Here is a 19,410-nt window from a genome sequence, read left to right on the forward strand (position 1 = left end):
AATGATTCTTCCCTTAATCACAATAATTCATCTGCAATTTAATTAAGTGCTTCATTAGGCTGCAAAGCATGATGGAGAAGTTTCTACATCCTAAAGAGAGCGAGACAGACACGGGTGAAGTGAGGTAATATCTGCCTGTACGTCACGCAGGAACTGAAGAGCTGACCTCTAACTATCTCATATTTTTGAATTTCCTTAGAAAATGGAAGGACAAAAGTGGGCTGCGGCGGTACGTCGTCCTCATCAATCAGATCTCAGCCTCCACACGCCTCTCGAACCTTCACTTGAGCGCAGGTGAAAGAGGCGAAATTCAATGTCTAATGCATATTGCACACACACAAAAAAAAAAAAAAAAAAAAAAGTCAAGAGTTGGCTGAAATAGTAAGTTTTGATTTGATTGGCCGGCAGTTTCAAGCAGTTAGAGCATACAGGTTTACAGCAGATCATAAGGAATCTCTATGGGATTATTATTATAAAAAAGATGAAAATGATAAATATGTTCAAAGTGTTACTTATTTTCTTGAAATTAAATTTTTCTCCATATAATCCTGCCCTTCGGAAACAAACAAATTAAGTACAACTGACCTTCGATTTCAAACTACAAAAAAGTTTTCACCTCCCGACTATTAATGCATCTCGTTTCCTTCTGGAGCATCAGTGAATGTTTGAACCTTTTTAATAGTTGTGTTTGAGTCCCTAAACTGTCCTCAGTGTGAAAAGACGGACCTCCAAATCATACAGTCGCTGTTTGAAAAGATTAGAAATATGCAAAAGAAGCTGGAAAACTGACGTTTCTGCAGGACATGGAGGATTTTTTATGAAGAACAGTGCTCAGAGCAAACAAGGGACTAATAAACAACCTTCAAAAAACAAAAAACAGTCATAGATCATGCAGGTTAACACACAGTATTAACAACCAAGGGTTCCCAAACTTTTGAAGGGGGGTTATTTTATTATTTTGGGTTATTTTGTTAAGATTTTTCACATTTTGACAGATTCTGCAATGGGTGCCCAAACTTTTGCACGCCACTGTATGTGTGTGCTGTGTATACTGTATTATGTATATGTAGATATACAAAATGTATACTGTATGTGTGTGTGTATTTATATTCATATAGTTTATTTTATATATGAAACTTTAATACATTAACGTAACATTTTTCTTAAATATATACACATGCTTGGGTGTGTATAAATAAACATAATAAATTTATACAGAACACACTCACATATACTATGTGAACAAAAACCTATTTTGGATGCGATTAATCACGATTAATATATATTTAATTTAATTTGGTATTCAAGTATTTACAATTTTTTTTTTTTTACAAAAAGTAATTTATTATTTCTAATTAAAATGCATATAAAATGCAAGTTATTTAATAATAAATAGATGACAATTTACATAGTCTTAAACATCTAAAAAAAAATAAATAAACCATACCCCACGAATAAAACGGAATTTGAAAAACTGATGCATTTTGTGCACATGTATAAACAGTTTTTTACATAAATGCAAATCGCGTTTTCATGCCGTCACATGTTCTCATTCAAACAGCACAGGCCAGCTGTGAACAAAATACGCTCTGCCGGCTTAGCATATTCTTCCCACCATAAAAGCGGATCCTCATCCGGTGGGATGCATCAGCATCTGTGCAGCTGCTCGCGGATCAACTTTGCTGTGCACTTTGAATGCCAGTCTATTATTGTGCTAAAAACAAATATAGATACGCACACACAATAAGAACTCTTCCGGTTACTTTAGATGGCACCAAAACAATCTCTTCCTGTCTAAATGGACCGTTGGTAGCCAGAATAAGCTGTGATTCAGATTTCTAATAGGTTAAAATGTCTGGCTACGCGACACATACACTACTAAAAAAACAACACCACGAGTCTATGAAAATGTGAGCAGACGCTCTAACCCTGTATAAACGCACTCGCACCTCATAACCCAGCAAAACACTCAATACTGTAAGATGGGAGAAAGTGAATGAGCCAGAGATGGATGTTTGTGGGAGGCCAGATATCCCGCCGAGAGAAAATGCAACCAAACTGCTAAAGAGACAGCGGAGGACACACAGACGCATATACACACACATCTAGGCTTGGGCTAAAGGGTATAAACGTTTTATTTCTATGGATTTAAAGTGCTCTAAATGCCCAGTCATGTCTGTGTACTAAAACCCATGCTCTTATGTCGGTTTTGCTGACAGCGTTTCATGAGCTTGTTACCCAAACAGCAAAACGGGACAACAAAATTGAACTGGATTGAAAACTAAAGCACAGCAGAGACTACAAGACGGAAGCGTGTTGCCTTTTTTAGACAAAAACCCTAGATAGCGACCAACTATAGTGTGACAATGTGAGAGACATTCTGAGAGAACCTAACTCCGTTACTTTAGTATTATTTGTAGTATTTAATAATATTTAGTAGCAGTTTCGGTTTAGGTTAAGGTTTAGTCATTTTGTTAAATGCTTTACTTTTTATTGAATTTTTCTTGTTTTGTTTTAGCTTTGTTCTAGCCAACTCAAACCAAACCATTTATTTTCATTTTAGCTTTCCTTACATTTAAAGGAGTCAAATGATGTTGATAAAAAGAACATTTTGGGTATTTGGTGTAATGCAATGTGTATAGGTTTCAAAAAACACTTCCAGAAACACTTGGATTTGTACAAAGCTGATCGTTTTAAAAAAACAATAAGCGAGGTGTGCTCTGATTGGCCAGCTATCCAGTGCAGTGTGATTGGATGAATACCTCAAACACTTAGTGCAAATGTTACGTCCCTAACCATAACATGATGCCGTGTCCCGGCGCTATGACACCAAAACAACAAAACGCATTACAAACGAGGCATATGTTCCAGTGGATACATAATTACTGATTATCATGACTTAGTACTGTCTTTTTACCCGACGTGTTGCATCGTGCCTCATAAACATTATCATGCTGCATTTGTGATCAGAGAAATGACAAGCCGCAAACACTACCTTTCACTGCTCAAAACTCAAGTCTGAATAGGAAGTAGCAGGTTATTTTCATAAGAAAACACAACTTACTTAAAAGGTTGTGAGTCAGAAGCGCCAGACAGTTAGAATTGCCCCATAGTTTCTGTGCACAGCAGCCAGTTCAGGAAATAGTCCTCTGTAAAAGCACTAAACTCACTCTAATATTTGTGTTGAACTGCTCTAGAACAGCGTTTTAAATACAACCTAACCACTGATTTCTAGCTGTGTCCTCTTTGAGAAGCACAGAGTAAGTAGTTTCACTTTCACAAGGAAACACAGCGTCTCCAGAACATGGCGCAGTTTTATTTATTTAGATATTATTATTAATATTTAAGTACTTCCATTCATCCATCCACTTTTTCATTTTATCCATTCATCATCCATCCATTCACACACATCCATTTATAGATTATCTATCTTTTTGAGACAATATTTAAGCATTTCGTTTCAGACAAAAACTCATGTGAAATCCCTTTTTTTCCTTCATGCATCTTTATTTGTTTAGACTGCTATTCGATCGGATGCACACTCCGTTTATGCTTGGCTTCCACGCAACGAAAACCTGCAAATCCTGTGCTATATGCAAATACAGTGGAATTTTCTTCACACTAATGCCAGTCAGCAATATTTTCTGTTGAATGCTCTCCTTGCATGGCAATTAGGGGCTTAAGGTACATCAGTGTGTCTCATCAATCATTGCTAATTAACATGTGGATTGTGAGGCTCCCAAACTTCCAACTACTGCTGATGACGCTCTATCAGGAAGGAGTAAAGTTTACGTATCTGTCCGAACAACCGGATGCATTTACAGTTGGCGGAGTCAGACCTTGCACACATCTCAAACCAGAGGTGACCGGACCGCTGTCCATCTGGGGGCTCTGTGGGAATGCCTTGTACTGCACTTGTGAACTCACCCTTGTGGAAGGTGGGGTTGCTGTCCTGTAGGAGACGGTTGAGCTGGTGTCCGTTGATCTGGAGGAGGCGCAGCTGTTCTCTGAGTGATAACTCTTCAAACACAGCTGGAATCAAATGGCCCACACTGTTCTTGGAGATGGGTAACCCCAGACCCAGCGCGAGGGTGGGGGTCAGATCCACCTGCTCCAGGACGAACGGCTCCTCAAATCCCGCTGCAACAGCAAGATGTGTGTCGTTAACCACTCATCCGGCTTTAAGACCTAAGGTCATTGCACACTGAGTTTGAAATGTTCGTACATTGAAAAAATATGTGTCAGTCACGTTTACATACTGCCTCCAACTTTCTTCTGTGATAAAAAAAAAATGGTTTTGGGTTAGATTTTCTGCATTTCTCGCATGCATAGCAATTATTTTGAGAGGTGTTTTGATAATCCCAACGAGGCAGAACTCTCCTTCCTCTAAGAACGTTCAAGATTGGATGAACATAATATTTCCCCTTTTTTATTTTTTTAAGAGAGAGGAAAGCAAAATCATCCTCACTGCTGGAAGACTATCTATCTATCTATCTATCTATCTATAGTATCTTGTACACTCAACCGTCCATAAATGTATTCCTCTATACATCGATTCATCCATCTGTATATACCCCTGATCCATTTAGAAATCATTCTTACGTCTATTCAGCCATCTATTTATAAACCCATTTATTAAAACATTTATTTAACCATCTATCAATGTATATACAGCCATCATCCAACAATTTGTCCATGCATCAATTTATCTCAATTTATACATCCATCTATAAATATATCCAACCATTTATTGATCCGTTTGATCAATTTATACGTATATTCGTCCATTTATACATCTATCCATACATATATCAATTCTGACCATCCATTCATATCTCCATCTATTTATACTGTATATTTTTCCATTCATCTATCCATCAATTTATTCATCCATCTGTATATCCATAATTTATATATCCATCTATTCATCCATTCAATCCGACCATCCATTAACTCATTCTTCCATCTGTCCATTTATAACTCTATCCACTCTTCCATCTATACATACATCCAAAATTTTATTACTACCGTCGTTTTCGTTCCAGCACTGTTCCACAAACTGACACCCAGAATTAAACCATATTTACATATTAATTAATGAAAGCTCTTCATAGCTAGCTGGAAGTTGATGACACTAAATAAAAAATAATTTATACACGCTAAATATATTCTTCACATCAACAAGGCCGACATCGGTGTTTGATTAAGTCAGTGTTTCCCGCAGTGTGGTACTGATGAATCTGTAGCGCTAACTCAAAAACTCATCTGTAATTCAGCTGAATTGCGTTGCATCGCCTTTGCACTGGCTGTGCACAAAAATAAGCGCACGTATCCGTAAAAATATCAGTAAATCAGATCTTATATCTGACTAAACTGGTCTGAATTTCTCCAAAGCAATGCAAAAAAATCTGATGCAAAAATAATAAGGAAGTCGGTTCAGGTTAAGTTTATGCATATACACAAAAAAGTGAAAACAAAATTCAGCTGCTTATTAACAAGTCTGCCGTGTCTCTCTCCAGACGGCGCTGGTTTTACCTGCGGCTACAGCGGTGTGATGGAAGATGAGGTCAGCATGAAAGCGCCGCATGCAGCGGGTGAGAATATGAGCTCATCTTTAAATAAAAACCGTGTGCTGCACGAGAAAGCTGGTGTGAATGTGTGTGTGTGCGTGCGTGCCTATAAATGAGTAAGAGATCACAAAAATAGATCAGGCAGGAAAAGAAACAATTATCGCATTCACCCTGACAGTCTGGTGTAGACAGATGCTTCGCCACTCCACACTTTCATTTAGGAGAGAAAAAGAGAGAGAATATAGGGATGAGTGGAAGTGGGTAATGAGCATCTCTCGCAGATTTTCACACTCTAGGGCATGAGTATAGTGTGTGTGTGTGTGTGTGTGTGTGTGTTTATCCACACGTGGTTACGAGACCGTCATGTGCTCACTGCGTGTACTGCGTCACATGATCAGCGCGACAACCGATGTGCCAGTTCTGTGTGTGTGTGTGTGTGTGTGTGTGTGTGTGACACAATCAATTACACACTAGACTCAATGCAAATTAATCCATTATAAAACAGTAGGGAAAAAATGAATTAATGCTTCATATTATTAGACAGAGATGAATCAGTGGGTAATTTAAAACCCTCGGGCCGTAAAATTATCCAGCAACTCACCGCAGAATTCCTCTAATGCAATCAGACTGTCACAGACATTTGTGATTTAATATGCAGTGAACAACTACACGAGTCTACGTAGGATATGCGAGAAGAAGCACATCCAGAAAGCCTAACAGTAGAACTTTAACTTTCTACACTGCTGTTGAAAAGTTTGGGGGTCAACATGATTTTTTTATTTTTTAATTTTTTAAGATATTAAGGATTTTATTCAGCAAGACACATTGCACTGCCCCCACTGGGGATTTTTAAATGACCTTTCATGCAGTGTGTAACAAAGCTCTTAATGACTGAAAATTCACATCCTGAAAAGTTTTAAATCTGAAAGTGCACCGCGTATGAAGTTACTGTCTCTCGAAAGAAAGAGCTGAGTCTGAATCATTGAAACGAGCCGTTTTCATCAACATGAAACATTAGTTAGACATGTTGGTCTTTTCTCGTTGGTCTGAACGAAATTGTATGCAGCCAGATGCTGCTTTTTTTAGGGGTTAAAATAGCCGCTTCCCTCGTATCACTGTGCACAAAACCCTGCTTGATCAGGCATTATACAGGCATGACCGATCACTGCAGATAATCATCAGCAAAGGAGGGGATTAGAAAAATGATAAAGTAAAATAAAGTAAAAATAAATGCATATTATAAGACCTGCATGCATGTCAACCTGTTGTTGGGGAAAGGTTTTAACCGAAATATGAACATTTTAAATTGATCAAAAGGTATGTTATAGTCATTTGTCTTTATGCAACTTTAAAATAAATGCTGTCCTATGCTGTGTATTTTACGTTCATCAAAAAATCTGGAAAAAAATCCTTTTTTTTTTTTTAATAAGAAATTATAATGTCGCCTGAACAATAATAAAATTTTGCTCAAATTATAATGATTATTGATACATAAAACCATCCATCCATCCAACTTCTTCCTCTTATCCGGGGCTGGGTCACGGGGGCAGCAGTCCAAGCATGGACGCCCAGACTTCCCTCTTCCCAGACACTTCCTCCAGCTCTTGCAGGAATTCCCAGGCCAAGCGAGAGATCCCTCCAGCGCGTCCCAGGTCTTCCCCAGGGGCCTCCTCCCGGTGGCACATGAGGCATCCGGAACATCCAAGCCACTTCAGCTGGCCTCTCTCGATACGGAGGAGCTCCTCACCCAACCTCCCAGCCAGCCTGCGAAGGAAACTCATTTCGGCGGCCTGTACCGGGATCTAATCCTTCTGTCGCGACCAAAAGCTCGTGACCACAGCTTTGCAGCTTCTGCAGTAACGAAGGAGGAGCTGAGCCGCGAGGTCGAAACTCTCGACGAACAACTCGATCTAAAACTCGACCCTTTTAAACACTATTTTATCATTTACGACATTTGAACCGGATTGAAAAGTCAACAGTACAAAATGCACTGTAGTTTTTACTGAATTAATTCTAACCAGCACTCAATTACTACATTACCTGTAATTCTGAGGACCGGAGTGGATGGAAGTGATCGTTAAAAAAAAACTTGTCAGTCTCTGATGCAAGAAACCTTGACTCAAATAGGGAGAAAAATTAAAATGCAATAAAAGGATGCAAATAATTGCAAATGCGCAAAGAACGCGTGAAACACATCAGGCTCTTTTTACTGGAATAATTGCCCTTCATCAGTACTTTAGAGATACGGTCTTGATTATGCAAAAAAAAAAAAAAAAAAAGTACAGTTTAAGCTCTAACAAAAGCAGATCCTGTTTTGTGCTCTGGCAAATGATTTAAAATGCAAGAATGGTTGAAATAACTCCCAAACAGATGAACGGAAGCACACAGCTTTGCACATTCTAAGAATATCTTGCACAGTCATTAACACCGATCTGAAAAATGCAACTGTTTTTGATATAAGCATTGTTCTGTCGTGCGCTTGCACACACTTGCTACGGAGAGTTTGCTGAAACAGACCTTTGATTCCGCGTGACTCTACTGCGGTCTCCTTTTTCTCGAGCTTCTGCGGTAAAACGGCAAATAACATCATTAACTGGTGCGTCAGCAACACAATCAGCCCCCGTCCCTCACGAAAACATCGATTTTCCTAAACGCGCGTGTGAATATGCTGGTTGTTATTTGTCAGTTTGATTTAAAGCAAGATAAAGATGAAAAATGATCACCCCGGTCACGCCAACTCTCAGTCTGGGGACTGATTTACAAAATGTTTGTTGTGCGTAAAGCTTCTTTGCAGGAGACAGAGGACTATTAGAGCCCTTGTTTAGCTGGATATATGTCATACGGGTATTATTGGACACGGCTTAACAACTGTGTGCGTATAGACTGGCCAATATACTTTAGTGAAGTACCAAGACATCAAATATACAACCCAGGCTTGAAATAACTTCACTTTCAAACAGAGAAACTTTGGAAAATCGATAGAAGATCATCCAAAATATTTTGCTTGAACTTCAAAGAGTCGCATAACCTTTACGTCTGGAGGAGAAACCTTTTCTTCAAAACATGAGATAACAGCATTTTCTTTTCTAACGTAGGATTTTTTTTGGCAACCAATAATCAAATTTCTAAATGCGGGGCCTGCGCTACTCACATTTCCTCTTGAAGGCGGGGCTGATGAGCACGAGGGGCGTGTTGATTTCCGGTTCGGACGATCCGCCGTGACTTCCTGTTTCAGACATGCCGTGGTCTCCACACAGAACCAGTAAGTTGGGCAACGTCCCTTCAGATTCCTGAAACAAAAACAGACAAACAAGAGGGAAAAATATTTGAACATTTATTTTATTATCAATATAAATTAATATATGTATTCGTAAATTTCCATTTATTTCACTATTGTCTAAAATAATATTTAAGCATGTTTATTTAAATGCAACAGTCCTACGCGCATTTGTAAAATTAAATTATAAACACAGATAACTGCAAAAAATGTAATAAAATAATTTATTGATGAAATTAATTCAATTCAATTCAATTCAAGTTTATTTGTATAGCGCTTTTACAATGGCTATTGTTTCAAAGCAGCTTCATTACAGGAAACAAATTACAGGAAATATGTTCACTTAATAAACTGAAGGTTTGAATAAAAGGTGTGTGTTTACAGAATACTTGTCTGCTGTGTGTGTGTGTGTGTGTGTGTGTGTGTGTGTGTGTGTAGATAGATAGATAGATAGATAGATAGATAGAAGCACATGTATACATTTTTGTAATATATATTTTCATAGCATAAATCATACATATACACACATATACATATATATATATATATATATATATATATATATATATATATACATATATATATATATATATATATATATATATATATATATATATATATATATATATATATATATATATATATATATATATATATATATATATATATATATATATATATATATATATATATGTGTGTGTGTATATATATATATATATGTATATATATATATATATATATATATATATATATATATATATATATATATATATATATATATATATATATATATAATTAAAATATTTCTAAACACTGTCAATGCTGGCTAAAAAAACAAAAAACATTAATTATTGTAAAAAAAAGGCAGTGATTTTTACCAAAAATCAATCAATAAATAAATACATATATATGACAACACTAGTTTACGATTATTTCACTGTATGCTTAGACTGTGATCATACATTCATAATTTATTGCATATGAATTATTTTAAATACAATTAAAATATATTATACAACATACATGATGTTGTATAAAAGGAACAATAAATAATTAATAAATCACTCATTTCCGAGCACTTTTTACAATTTCACTGAATACTTTTTATGATAAGAACAACGGATCAACAATGTTCTTGTCGTCTTGTCAGTTTTCTGCAGACCACGCTGTAGGCTATATTCGCGCGTCACGCTCCAGCAAAAAAACCCGCTGTATATTTATAAGTTATATCTGTGCATCACACTTTCTGCTGAGTAAACTGTCTTAATTTCTTGTCTCTTTGTCGCGGACCTCGCTGTGTCTCTGTGTGTGTGTGTGTGTGTGTGTGTGTGTGTGCGTCGCGTGCGTCGGTGTGCGCGTGCGGGAGAGACGCTCGTGACCGGGGCAAATCGCGGACGTTTTGGCGCTAAGCCGCGGGGACGCGCCTCTCTCTCTCTCTCTCCCTCTCTCTCCCATCAGAGACGCGAGGACGATCGGCTCTGTTTCACATCAAAGAGTCTCTCGGTGCGTCGGAGCCACTTGATTCCCTCAGTGGCACTCTGAAGCCGCACGCACACACACACACACACACACACACACACACACACACAGCCGTTCTTCACACACTCCTCGGCCCCGTACACCGCTGCGCTCACAGCTGGCCGGCCGCCGCTCCAAACACTCATACTGCCGCTAACACTAATGATGCCGCGCTAACAACCAGTCCTCTGCTCGCAGCGGTTCAAATATTCATGAGCCCGCTAAACGCATGCTAATGACTAGCCTCCCCTCCCGCCCGAGTTAATGCGCGCTAACGACAAGCGCTGCGAAGAAGCCATTTGAACACGCCGCCTCACTCGAGGCCTAATATCCGCCAGGGGCGCGGGAAATAACGGCGTGCATTGACAGGTGTGATTTAAGTCGCGGTGACGGGAAAACGAGAACTGTAAATGAGCTCAGGAAACTCCTAATATGCTGTGGTTGCGCAACACATCACCGTCAAGTCAAGCCAAAGCCAAAGCTTACCTAAATTATTGTACATTAAAGGGGCAGCGCACCCAAAAATTAAAGTTCTGTCAGCGTTTAGCAACCCTCGAGTTGTTCTAAACCCGTTTCTTTATCAGGCTGAACATAAAAGATGATATTTTCAGTAATGTTGGTAATCAAGGAGTTCTTGGTAGACTTCGGTCGAAAAGTCGAGATTAAAAAAAAAAACAACTATGGAAGTCAATAGGGTCTGGTTATTCATATAATATCTATTGATGCAAATACTGCAAATAAATAGATAAATAAATAAATAAAATATGAAATACGAATATAAAACTATATATAAATGGTAAAACTAAATGTACATAAAAATATAACAAAAAATACATGAAATGTAAAAAAAAATACATATGAAAATAAACCTATATATATCATTTATATATAGGTTTATTTTCATATGTATTTTTTTACATTTCAATGTAAACAAAAATAAAATATAGCACAAATAATAAAAAAAAATGCATGTATATTACACTGGCTATGCTTTCAGTTGTACTTGCATTCTAGAAAAGTATTTTTAAAATAATTTTAAAATTATAATTATAAAAAGAATTAATAAATTAATTAATTTTGTCACATATAACAGAATTTGGGGCAGAAAAAAATTACTTTATTATCATGAACATAAATGTATCAAAAAGAAAAGAAAAGAAAACTTCATATTCTATTTTAATTTCTTTTGATGTATTTATTTATTTATTTTCCGTTTTTAAAGCCATTTGAAAACACCACTTTACCAAATTCAAAGGGGAAACAAGATTTTTGACAGATATCATTGACAGATATTTTTAAGAATTTTTTAATTCTAATAACATTTTCATACAAGACTTAAAACTTCCTTATAGTCATGTCCCTTCATACAAGTAATGAAAAAAAGGCACAAAATGCTAAATCTTTTTTTTTTTCTTTTTTCTAACCCTAAAATGCTAAATCATTTTTCTTGTATTAAGCATAAAGAATTAACTCAGACATTTCTGTATTTGACTTCATATCTTACATCATTACATTTCACACAAGCAAATGCATCTTGACTGAAGAATATTTAGATATCTTATACTGGAAAACAAGACGAAATGTGTTTTGTACGAATTTTTTTTTTTCTTTTACCATTTCTAAAACCCATTTTTTAGCCTCGAACCAGATCGGACCCGACCAATGGACCCTCTAAGTCCGGTTTGGGCTGGTTTACGAGCGTGCCAACTTCTAAAAGGCCCGAAAGGGCCTAAACGCGACAGATTCAGCCAACGAGCTCTCCTCTAAAATACCACGAGCCACAGGAAAACTCTCCAGCCCGTTCCTACAGTAGATGGGCAATTTCACCTCAGTGATGGCATGAGGACGGCCGCCCGTAAAGGGCCGCGGGGGTGTCCCGTCCACGAACGCCTGTTAGCGGTGGCAGTTTTAGGGCGCCAGCCAGAAATAAACTGCTATCGCATCGAGCTGCAGTAATGGAGACGAATGAGTCTCAGACCGTAACACAGTGTTCGTGTCGCAGGGGTAAGGATAAAGAACAGCCGACAAAGCCGAGAAAATAAATAACTTGATATAAGAATATAAAGCCGTTTTTCTTTCCCTCCTTTATAATGTGATTTACTGTTATCCCCCGGACGCCTGCGTCTTACCGCAAAAGTACATCGAAAATAGAGCATAGATGATTTACTAGAAAGCTTAAAGCAGAACAAAACTAATAAAGAGAGGCGACATTAAAGGAGCTTTGAAAAATAATTCAACATGAAGCAACCTTTGGGAGTTGGGAGTTCCAGACTTGATCGCGGGACGCGCGCGAACTGATCTCGGTGATTTGTGGAGCGCTTGGAGAGCGGCGTGAATCAAACACGGTGTCGATGCGCGAAGCGGCTGCGACTTCGGGAAAGAGCGATCTGGTTCGAGACGAGGAGTGGGGAAAAAACGGATAAAAACGTGAACACGGAACGAAGCAAAGGAACGGAAGAACACCGTAATAGCACCGCGGGCGGCTTTTCCAGGAAACCTTGAGGAATTACAGACGGCTGAAATGAATAGTTCAGCTCAAGTGAGTCATTATTTACTCGTTCTGAACCCCGTGACTCTCTTTCTTCTGTGGAACACAACAAGAGAAACTATGAATTTTAATCTTTCCTCTTTAAATATCACGCGCGTATGTGCATATGCAAATCTGGCTAATAAAAGCGCAATGAAGTACAGCGCAGGTTGGATGTCAAAGACCAGTTGATTTCAATTTCGCATGAGGACTCGGATGGAGGTGACTTGCAGTAAACTTTGAGTAAATAATGACTTAAACAAACGTCATAGGACTTTAGGGGACTTTGACTCATAAGCTGCAGGAGGGGTATTGTTGTGAACCGAAACTCTTCAAAAAAACGTTTTTGGAATTCAATTCAATTCAATTTAAAAATGGAATAAAAATTCCATCCTCAACCAGATCAAAACTCAAAAATAAATGCAGAAGTACAAAAAGTTTTAGATTCAATTTAAAAAGTACTAAAAATTACTAAAAGCAAAATTTTATGAAATTAAATGAAAACGAAGCATAAAGCAATATTTAAAAGCGCATGCTGTGCTACAGTGACTGAAGCTTAAAAAAAGTGAAAAAACTTTATTAAAATGTTTCAACTGAAGCACAAAGATTTTCAAATTAAATAAAACAAAAAAAACTACAATATATAAAGAAAGAAAATGAATTCAATCAAAATAAAGCAACATAAATGATGAATATAAAAAAATGCATGCTGTACTAGAATTTCTAAAGCTTAAAAAAATAATAAAAATAAAATGTTTAAACTGAAGCACAAAATTTTCGGATTATATTTATATAAAAACTATAAATGAATGTATTCAAAAATAAAAATGAAAATAAATTAAATGAAAATCTATATAAAAAAACTAAACTAATTTCAAAAGTTCATACAATTATTACAGCTTAGACTAAAATGCAAGTAAAAGCAAAAGCTAATTCAGGATGTTAATAAATACTACATTTGCATATTATTAATTAATTGTTAAGTCGTTGGGGCCACTTTTGTTGTCTTTTCAGGCATCCTCATTATACTTTTATATGAAAGCGGTCGGACTGAAAAACTACACGTGTCTTTCCACATCGATATGAGCGTCTTTGCTGTGAGCACGCTTTTAAAGAAATAAGCTCATATGGACGTGGAATTATCTTTACGTTTTATTTTAAATCCTGATGCTTTCATACAAAAATAATGCGTTCCAGACAAGAAGAGTGGGGAGTGGGGGGAGAAAGAAAGGAAAAGTAAGAAAGACTGAATAAGACAGAGAGTGAGAAATAACAGAGAGGGGACGCAGGGAATAGGTTCAGAAAAAATAAAAACTCTAAATCTGTGAGGAGATTTCACAGGCACAGAAACCAAACCCAAAACGCTTCAGTCAAGGTTTGACGCTTCTTTTGCCACTTACAGCGAATCCCTGCACAGCACCAGAGAGAAACGTTCCAGAACCGGCGGTTAAATATTCAGGAAGTGGTTTAGGCGCTTTTCTCAGGAGATTCTTTAACGCTGGCCCTTTTTAATTGAAGAGGAGAACGGGGGACGCCTGTGCAATTTCACAGAAAAAGAAACTTGTGGAGTTTGTGGCAGCAGGCAAGCTGTTAAAGGGAAAAAAAGAAAGAAAAGAAACGTACACATGCTCACGATTTTACAAACACAGGCTTTTCCTTCATCCATGAAACACAAAAGGGAAAGATGTTCACGCTGCTCTTCTCAATAGAATAAAAACAACATATAGTTCAACAGTAATGCTGATTTATAAATATATCATCTTATTGTTCAGTATTACATCACTCTGCAATAATAATAATAATAAATTATTATTACATATTAAGGTACATTATAAATCTACAACTTGAAATGTATATGTAAAAGATCTTCTAATTAATATTATTATTAATATTGGCTGTTATCATTGATGTTATCTATTATAATATTTATTGCTATAATCACAATCATAAATTAATCCACCTTGAATGGTTAAAAAGGCATTATAATATTTATTATTATTATTATTATTATTATTATTATTATTATTGTTGTTGTTGTTGTTGTTGTTGTTATATCATAAGGTAATTATATATCTTAATATTTTAATATAACCTGACATGTAAAATGTAAATAAATCTTATAATTAATAATATTATAAATTTTGGTTATTACTCTTGATATTAAAACACATACACACACACACACAAACATATATATTTAGACGCACAAACACGCACAAACTTAATGTAACAACTGTTTTAGGGCATGTAAAATATTCAAATATTATTATTATTACGATCTTCATAAATTAATTGATACAACTATTATTAAAACTGTATATTTGAATGGCAATTTTAAATTAGTTGCAGTAATGAGTATTATTTAAATACTGATATATTTGATTTGCTTTTATTTTAGTTTTAGTGTTTTTATTAGTGATAATGTTTATTATTAAAAAAAAACAATGTTTTATGGTTTAAGTTATAACTATAATAACCCATTGTAATCATAATAACAACAAAAAGTATTATTGTTATTTTTGCCACTCATTTCTATTATAAAATATGCAGAAATTAAAATGACACTGTAAACTGCTGCTCAATGTTAGTTCATGATGTACATTTTTTGTTACAGACATCAGTTCTAGCGACAAGCAAGTCCTGTCCTTGAGGTAGAAACTTTACCCATGATGCTCTAGGGCACAGCTATCAAGTAATAACAAAACTGCAGCTCAAAGAGACCGTATAGAGAGTATATGGAGTCGCTCTGGACAAGCCAGACGAGGCAGCGCAGGTCACTCATTTAAATAACAGACTGTCAATGGCATCGATTAATATGCAATTTCACTTGAAACACGGCAGAATGTCCAAGGTCTTTGCAATGCAGCAGTATTCATTACAGAAAGACGAGCTCGCTCAAGAAATGAACTGTAAAATCAGCAAACATGACCACTTCTTCTCCGGATACTTTGTCCCAAAATGAGGCAAATGTGAGATTTGCATGTAATTATAGAGAGTAGACACAAGAAAGCAGTGTGGGAGAACGTATAAAAGCGTGGCCCAATTTACGCTCTCAAATCTCGTCTTCACAGGAGGGATGTGGACTTGGAAAAGAGGACGGGAAATTAAAGCGTGCCATTATATTCAGATTCTGCGAAGTGTTGTAATTTACACGACACGCATCGATTTGAGTGGGAATAACAGGATATAATCCAAACTCCCACTTCAGGCGAACAACCTCAGTACAAAGACGCCGAACGCAGCTCTGGGGTCCTGTGGCCCCCGAGGACCGGGACAGAACAGAGCGCAGGCCAGCGGCTCAAGACAACATCTTCTATTATACCCAGGCTGAAATCCACGGCTTCCTTCCTGGGACTCGGACGCACCACACAAAGGGATGAAAACATTGTTCTGATGGACGAGAAATGAATAGATGTGTTCGTCGCATAGGCTGTCCGGGGAAGATGAGAACACATGAGGAGAGAGGAAAAAAATCATGGAGTAAGACGCGAAGAACCCACTCTCTACAACATGAGAGACTAAAACTAAAACTCCAAACTAAATAATAAAGCAACACAACCACGGGATATGCATATTTGAACGTTATATTTATGTTAAATTATATTATGAAATCTTATATTATGAATCCTGCTTTAAATGTGTTGTTGTTATCGCAGTATAATAAAATTAACATGTAATGATTTACATAATATAATATTTATATTGTTGTTGATGTTGTTGTTGTTTTATTGTCACTGTTTATTATCATTATTGCATCACAATTATATATATATATATATATATATATATATATATATATATATATATATATATATATATATATTTATTACTAGGTTTATTATTATTCTAAAATATACATTTTAGAATATTATAACTGTAATTTCATTATTATTATTATTATTATTATTATTATTCATTTACAATACAATATAAATTTTGTAATATTATAATAATTGCTATAACATGTCATCATCATATAACATTCTAATTATTATTATTATTATTATTATTATTATTATTATTATTATTATTATTAACTTTTTATTAAATATGCACATTATAATATTATAACTGTAAGTGCAATAATATTAACATAATACATTTTTGTTTTTGCAACAAAAAAGAGACATTTGTAATATTAAAATAAACTCATAATTGAAGATACTATCATTAAATTGCTAATCTAAATAATTATATTATAATTTATATTATAATATTTTATTATTATAATAATAATACATTTATATTTATAATCTATATTTAATATAATAATAATAATAATATATTACTATTATTATTATTATTAGTAGTAGTAGTAGTAGTAAAACTACACATTAATATTCCTTTCATTGAACTATTTTTAATATATCATACAATTATATCAAACATTATTAAGTATTTGTACATTGTCCTAAATGTCTTAATTGAATGCATTAACTAATGTTAACTATGTTTATTACAATATGCTGAATTTAAAACAAATATTCAGTGTGTTAGAAACAAAAGGGTATTGGTATAGTATATATTTTTAGAAAAACAATCCTTCAGGAAGCACTGGCATGATGTTATTAAAAATACAAATACAAGAAGATATGAACAAGAACAAACAGAGAGTGAGAGAGAGAGAGAGAGGAAAACGTGTGAGAAATCTCATTAGTTTGGACAGATCCTACGTGAGGGCCGTCAGCTCAGTCCACAAACATCTCATCACAGCACAGGAGATACAAACAGGAAGGCACAGGATGAACATGTTAAGCCCAACCTCGTCTGTCCAACATCGCGGCGTAATTGCAGACGAGACTGTCAAACAGTAAGATTGCGTATGATTCAACGGCTTTCAAACACCACGGTGTGTCTAATGAGTAATGTCTGAATACTCAATGACGCCGGTGACAGCGGAGGGGCTTTTAGAGACCCTCGGAGCCCGTATGCCATGACAACAAGAACATATCAAAGTGAAGCTAACAGGTCATTTACCTCAGCGACAAATGACGCACATTTGAGTCATGTTTTCTGTCTTTTTAGTTAAAAACGCCTGTCGGGAGTCCATGTGACAGGGCTTTGAGCAGCAACACAAAACGCTCTCTGCTGACCTTCAAAGAGGAGAAACACAATGTCCAGTCGGACCGAATTTGCATGTACAAAAAAGACTTTGTTCCCGCTCACGCTCCCTAACGTTCAAATGTTTGGTGTCGATATGAAAAAAAAAAAAATCATCAAGGATACGTTCAATTGGTCAAAAGTGGCAGCAAACGCACGCACAATGTTACATATTTCTCGTTTAATGTAATAAATTCTGTTCGTATGAAAAGAATTATTGAGCACTAAATCCATCTACAGTATCAGAAGGATTTCTAAAAGGTCATGTGACACTGAAGACGGTCGGAACGATTCTGAAAATGCAGCTTTTCATCTCAGGAATAAATTACATTTTACAATGTATTGACGGAAAACTTTAAATTGTGATCAAATAATGCAGCCTTGGTGTTCAAAAGAATTCCTCCCAAATATATATTTTTTTTTGTGACGGAGCCTTGACATTAAAATTCTGTTTAATCTGTGAATGCATCGCAACGCTGTAATTTAAACGAACGGACGGGAAACAAAATCCGTCATTACTTCCTCTCACGTCCTTCTAAAACCTTCTAATGCAAAGGCAGTCGTATTTAAATAACGGCACTTCACTGTTCTCCCTGCGCGGCTTCGATGAAAGGGCGCGAACATACGAAGGTCGCGTGTAATTTTTGAAATCTAATCTCTGTAAAAAAAAAAAAAAAAAAAAAAAAAACTTTGAGAAACTTTGAGGTCAAAGGTGACGAGGCGACCTCGTTCAACGGCGTGTGCTCTTCCTGGAAGCCTAAAAAGTTCATCTCAAGACAAAAGTGCACTGCTGTAACTACTGCCGTGGATCTAAAGGTCACACTAATGCTGATGTTATCGTGAACCTTCGCCGTTCTGATAGAAACTGCGTTTACACGTAACACAAGCCACACTTGTTACGCTCAAACTAAAACGCATGCTAACGCACAATCGGTGCGCGCTTATGTGGAGCAGATCGAAAGAAAAAGGGCTGGTTAAAAGAAGAGCAGAGGAGAAGTACTGACCCGCTGATCTCAGGGGAGGGAGACCTGCGCTGTGTGCTTCACGGGTAATGAGAGATAAAGGGACGACAGGAAGAGAGGGGTGAGTAAGAGATCACGAGGACGTGTGCCAGTACCATCCAAAATAAACCTTCTGAACAAAGTTAGGGATGTGATTCATCCTGACGAATCCTTCACTCATCAGTCGGAGCGGTTAATTATTCAAGATGATTCAGTTACTTAGCAAGCCAGGCTTTACTATCAGTCAAGTCCAGAAATAAAGCAACGGCTTTAAAACGTGTGTTAGTATCGTTACTGATCGATACTTTATTCGGTAGATGAAAAAGTCAGAAAAATTAAATGATAGTCAAAGATGTGTATATGTATTTTTTTATTCTTAGTAAAAACTTTTATGTATTAGTATAAATTAGAATTTAT

General features: G+C 36.2%; 1 protein-coding gene across 1 annotated transcript in view; it reads right to left on the reverse strand.

Moving 5' to 3' along the window:
• LOC122357896 (GPI ethanolamine phosphate transferase 2-like) overlaps nt 1-19,410 on the reverse strand; it is a 111,919-nt gene that overhangs the window by 71,093 nt on the left and 21,416 nt on the right. Inside the window, 2 exon segments of the mRNA XM_043257549.1 lie at nt 3,928-4,140; nt 8,722-8,860. Coding sequence (XP_043113484.1) covers nt 3,928-4,140; nt 8,722-8,860 — 352 coding nt within the window.

The sequence above is a fragment of the Puntigrus tetrazona genome, chromosome 14 (genome assembly GCF_018831695.1).
Source record: "Puntigrus tetrazona isolate hp1 chromosome 14, ASM1883169v1, whole genome shotgun sequence".
In the NCBI taxonomy this organism is placed as follows: Eukaryota; Metazoa; Chordata; class Actinopteri; order Cypriniformes; family Cyprinidae; genus Puntigrus; species Puntigrus tetrazona.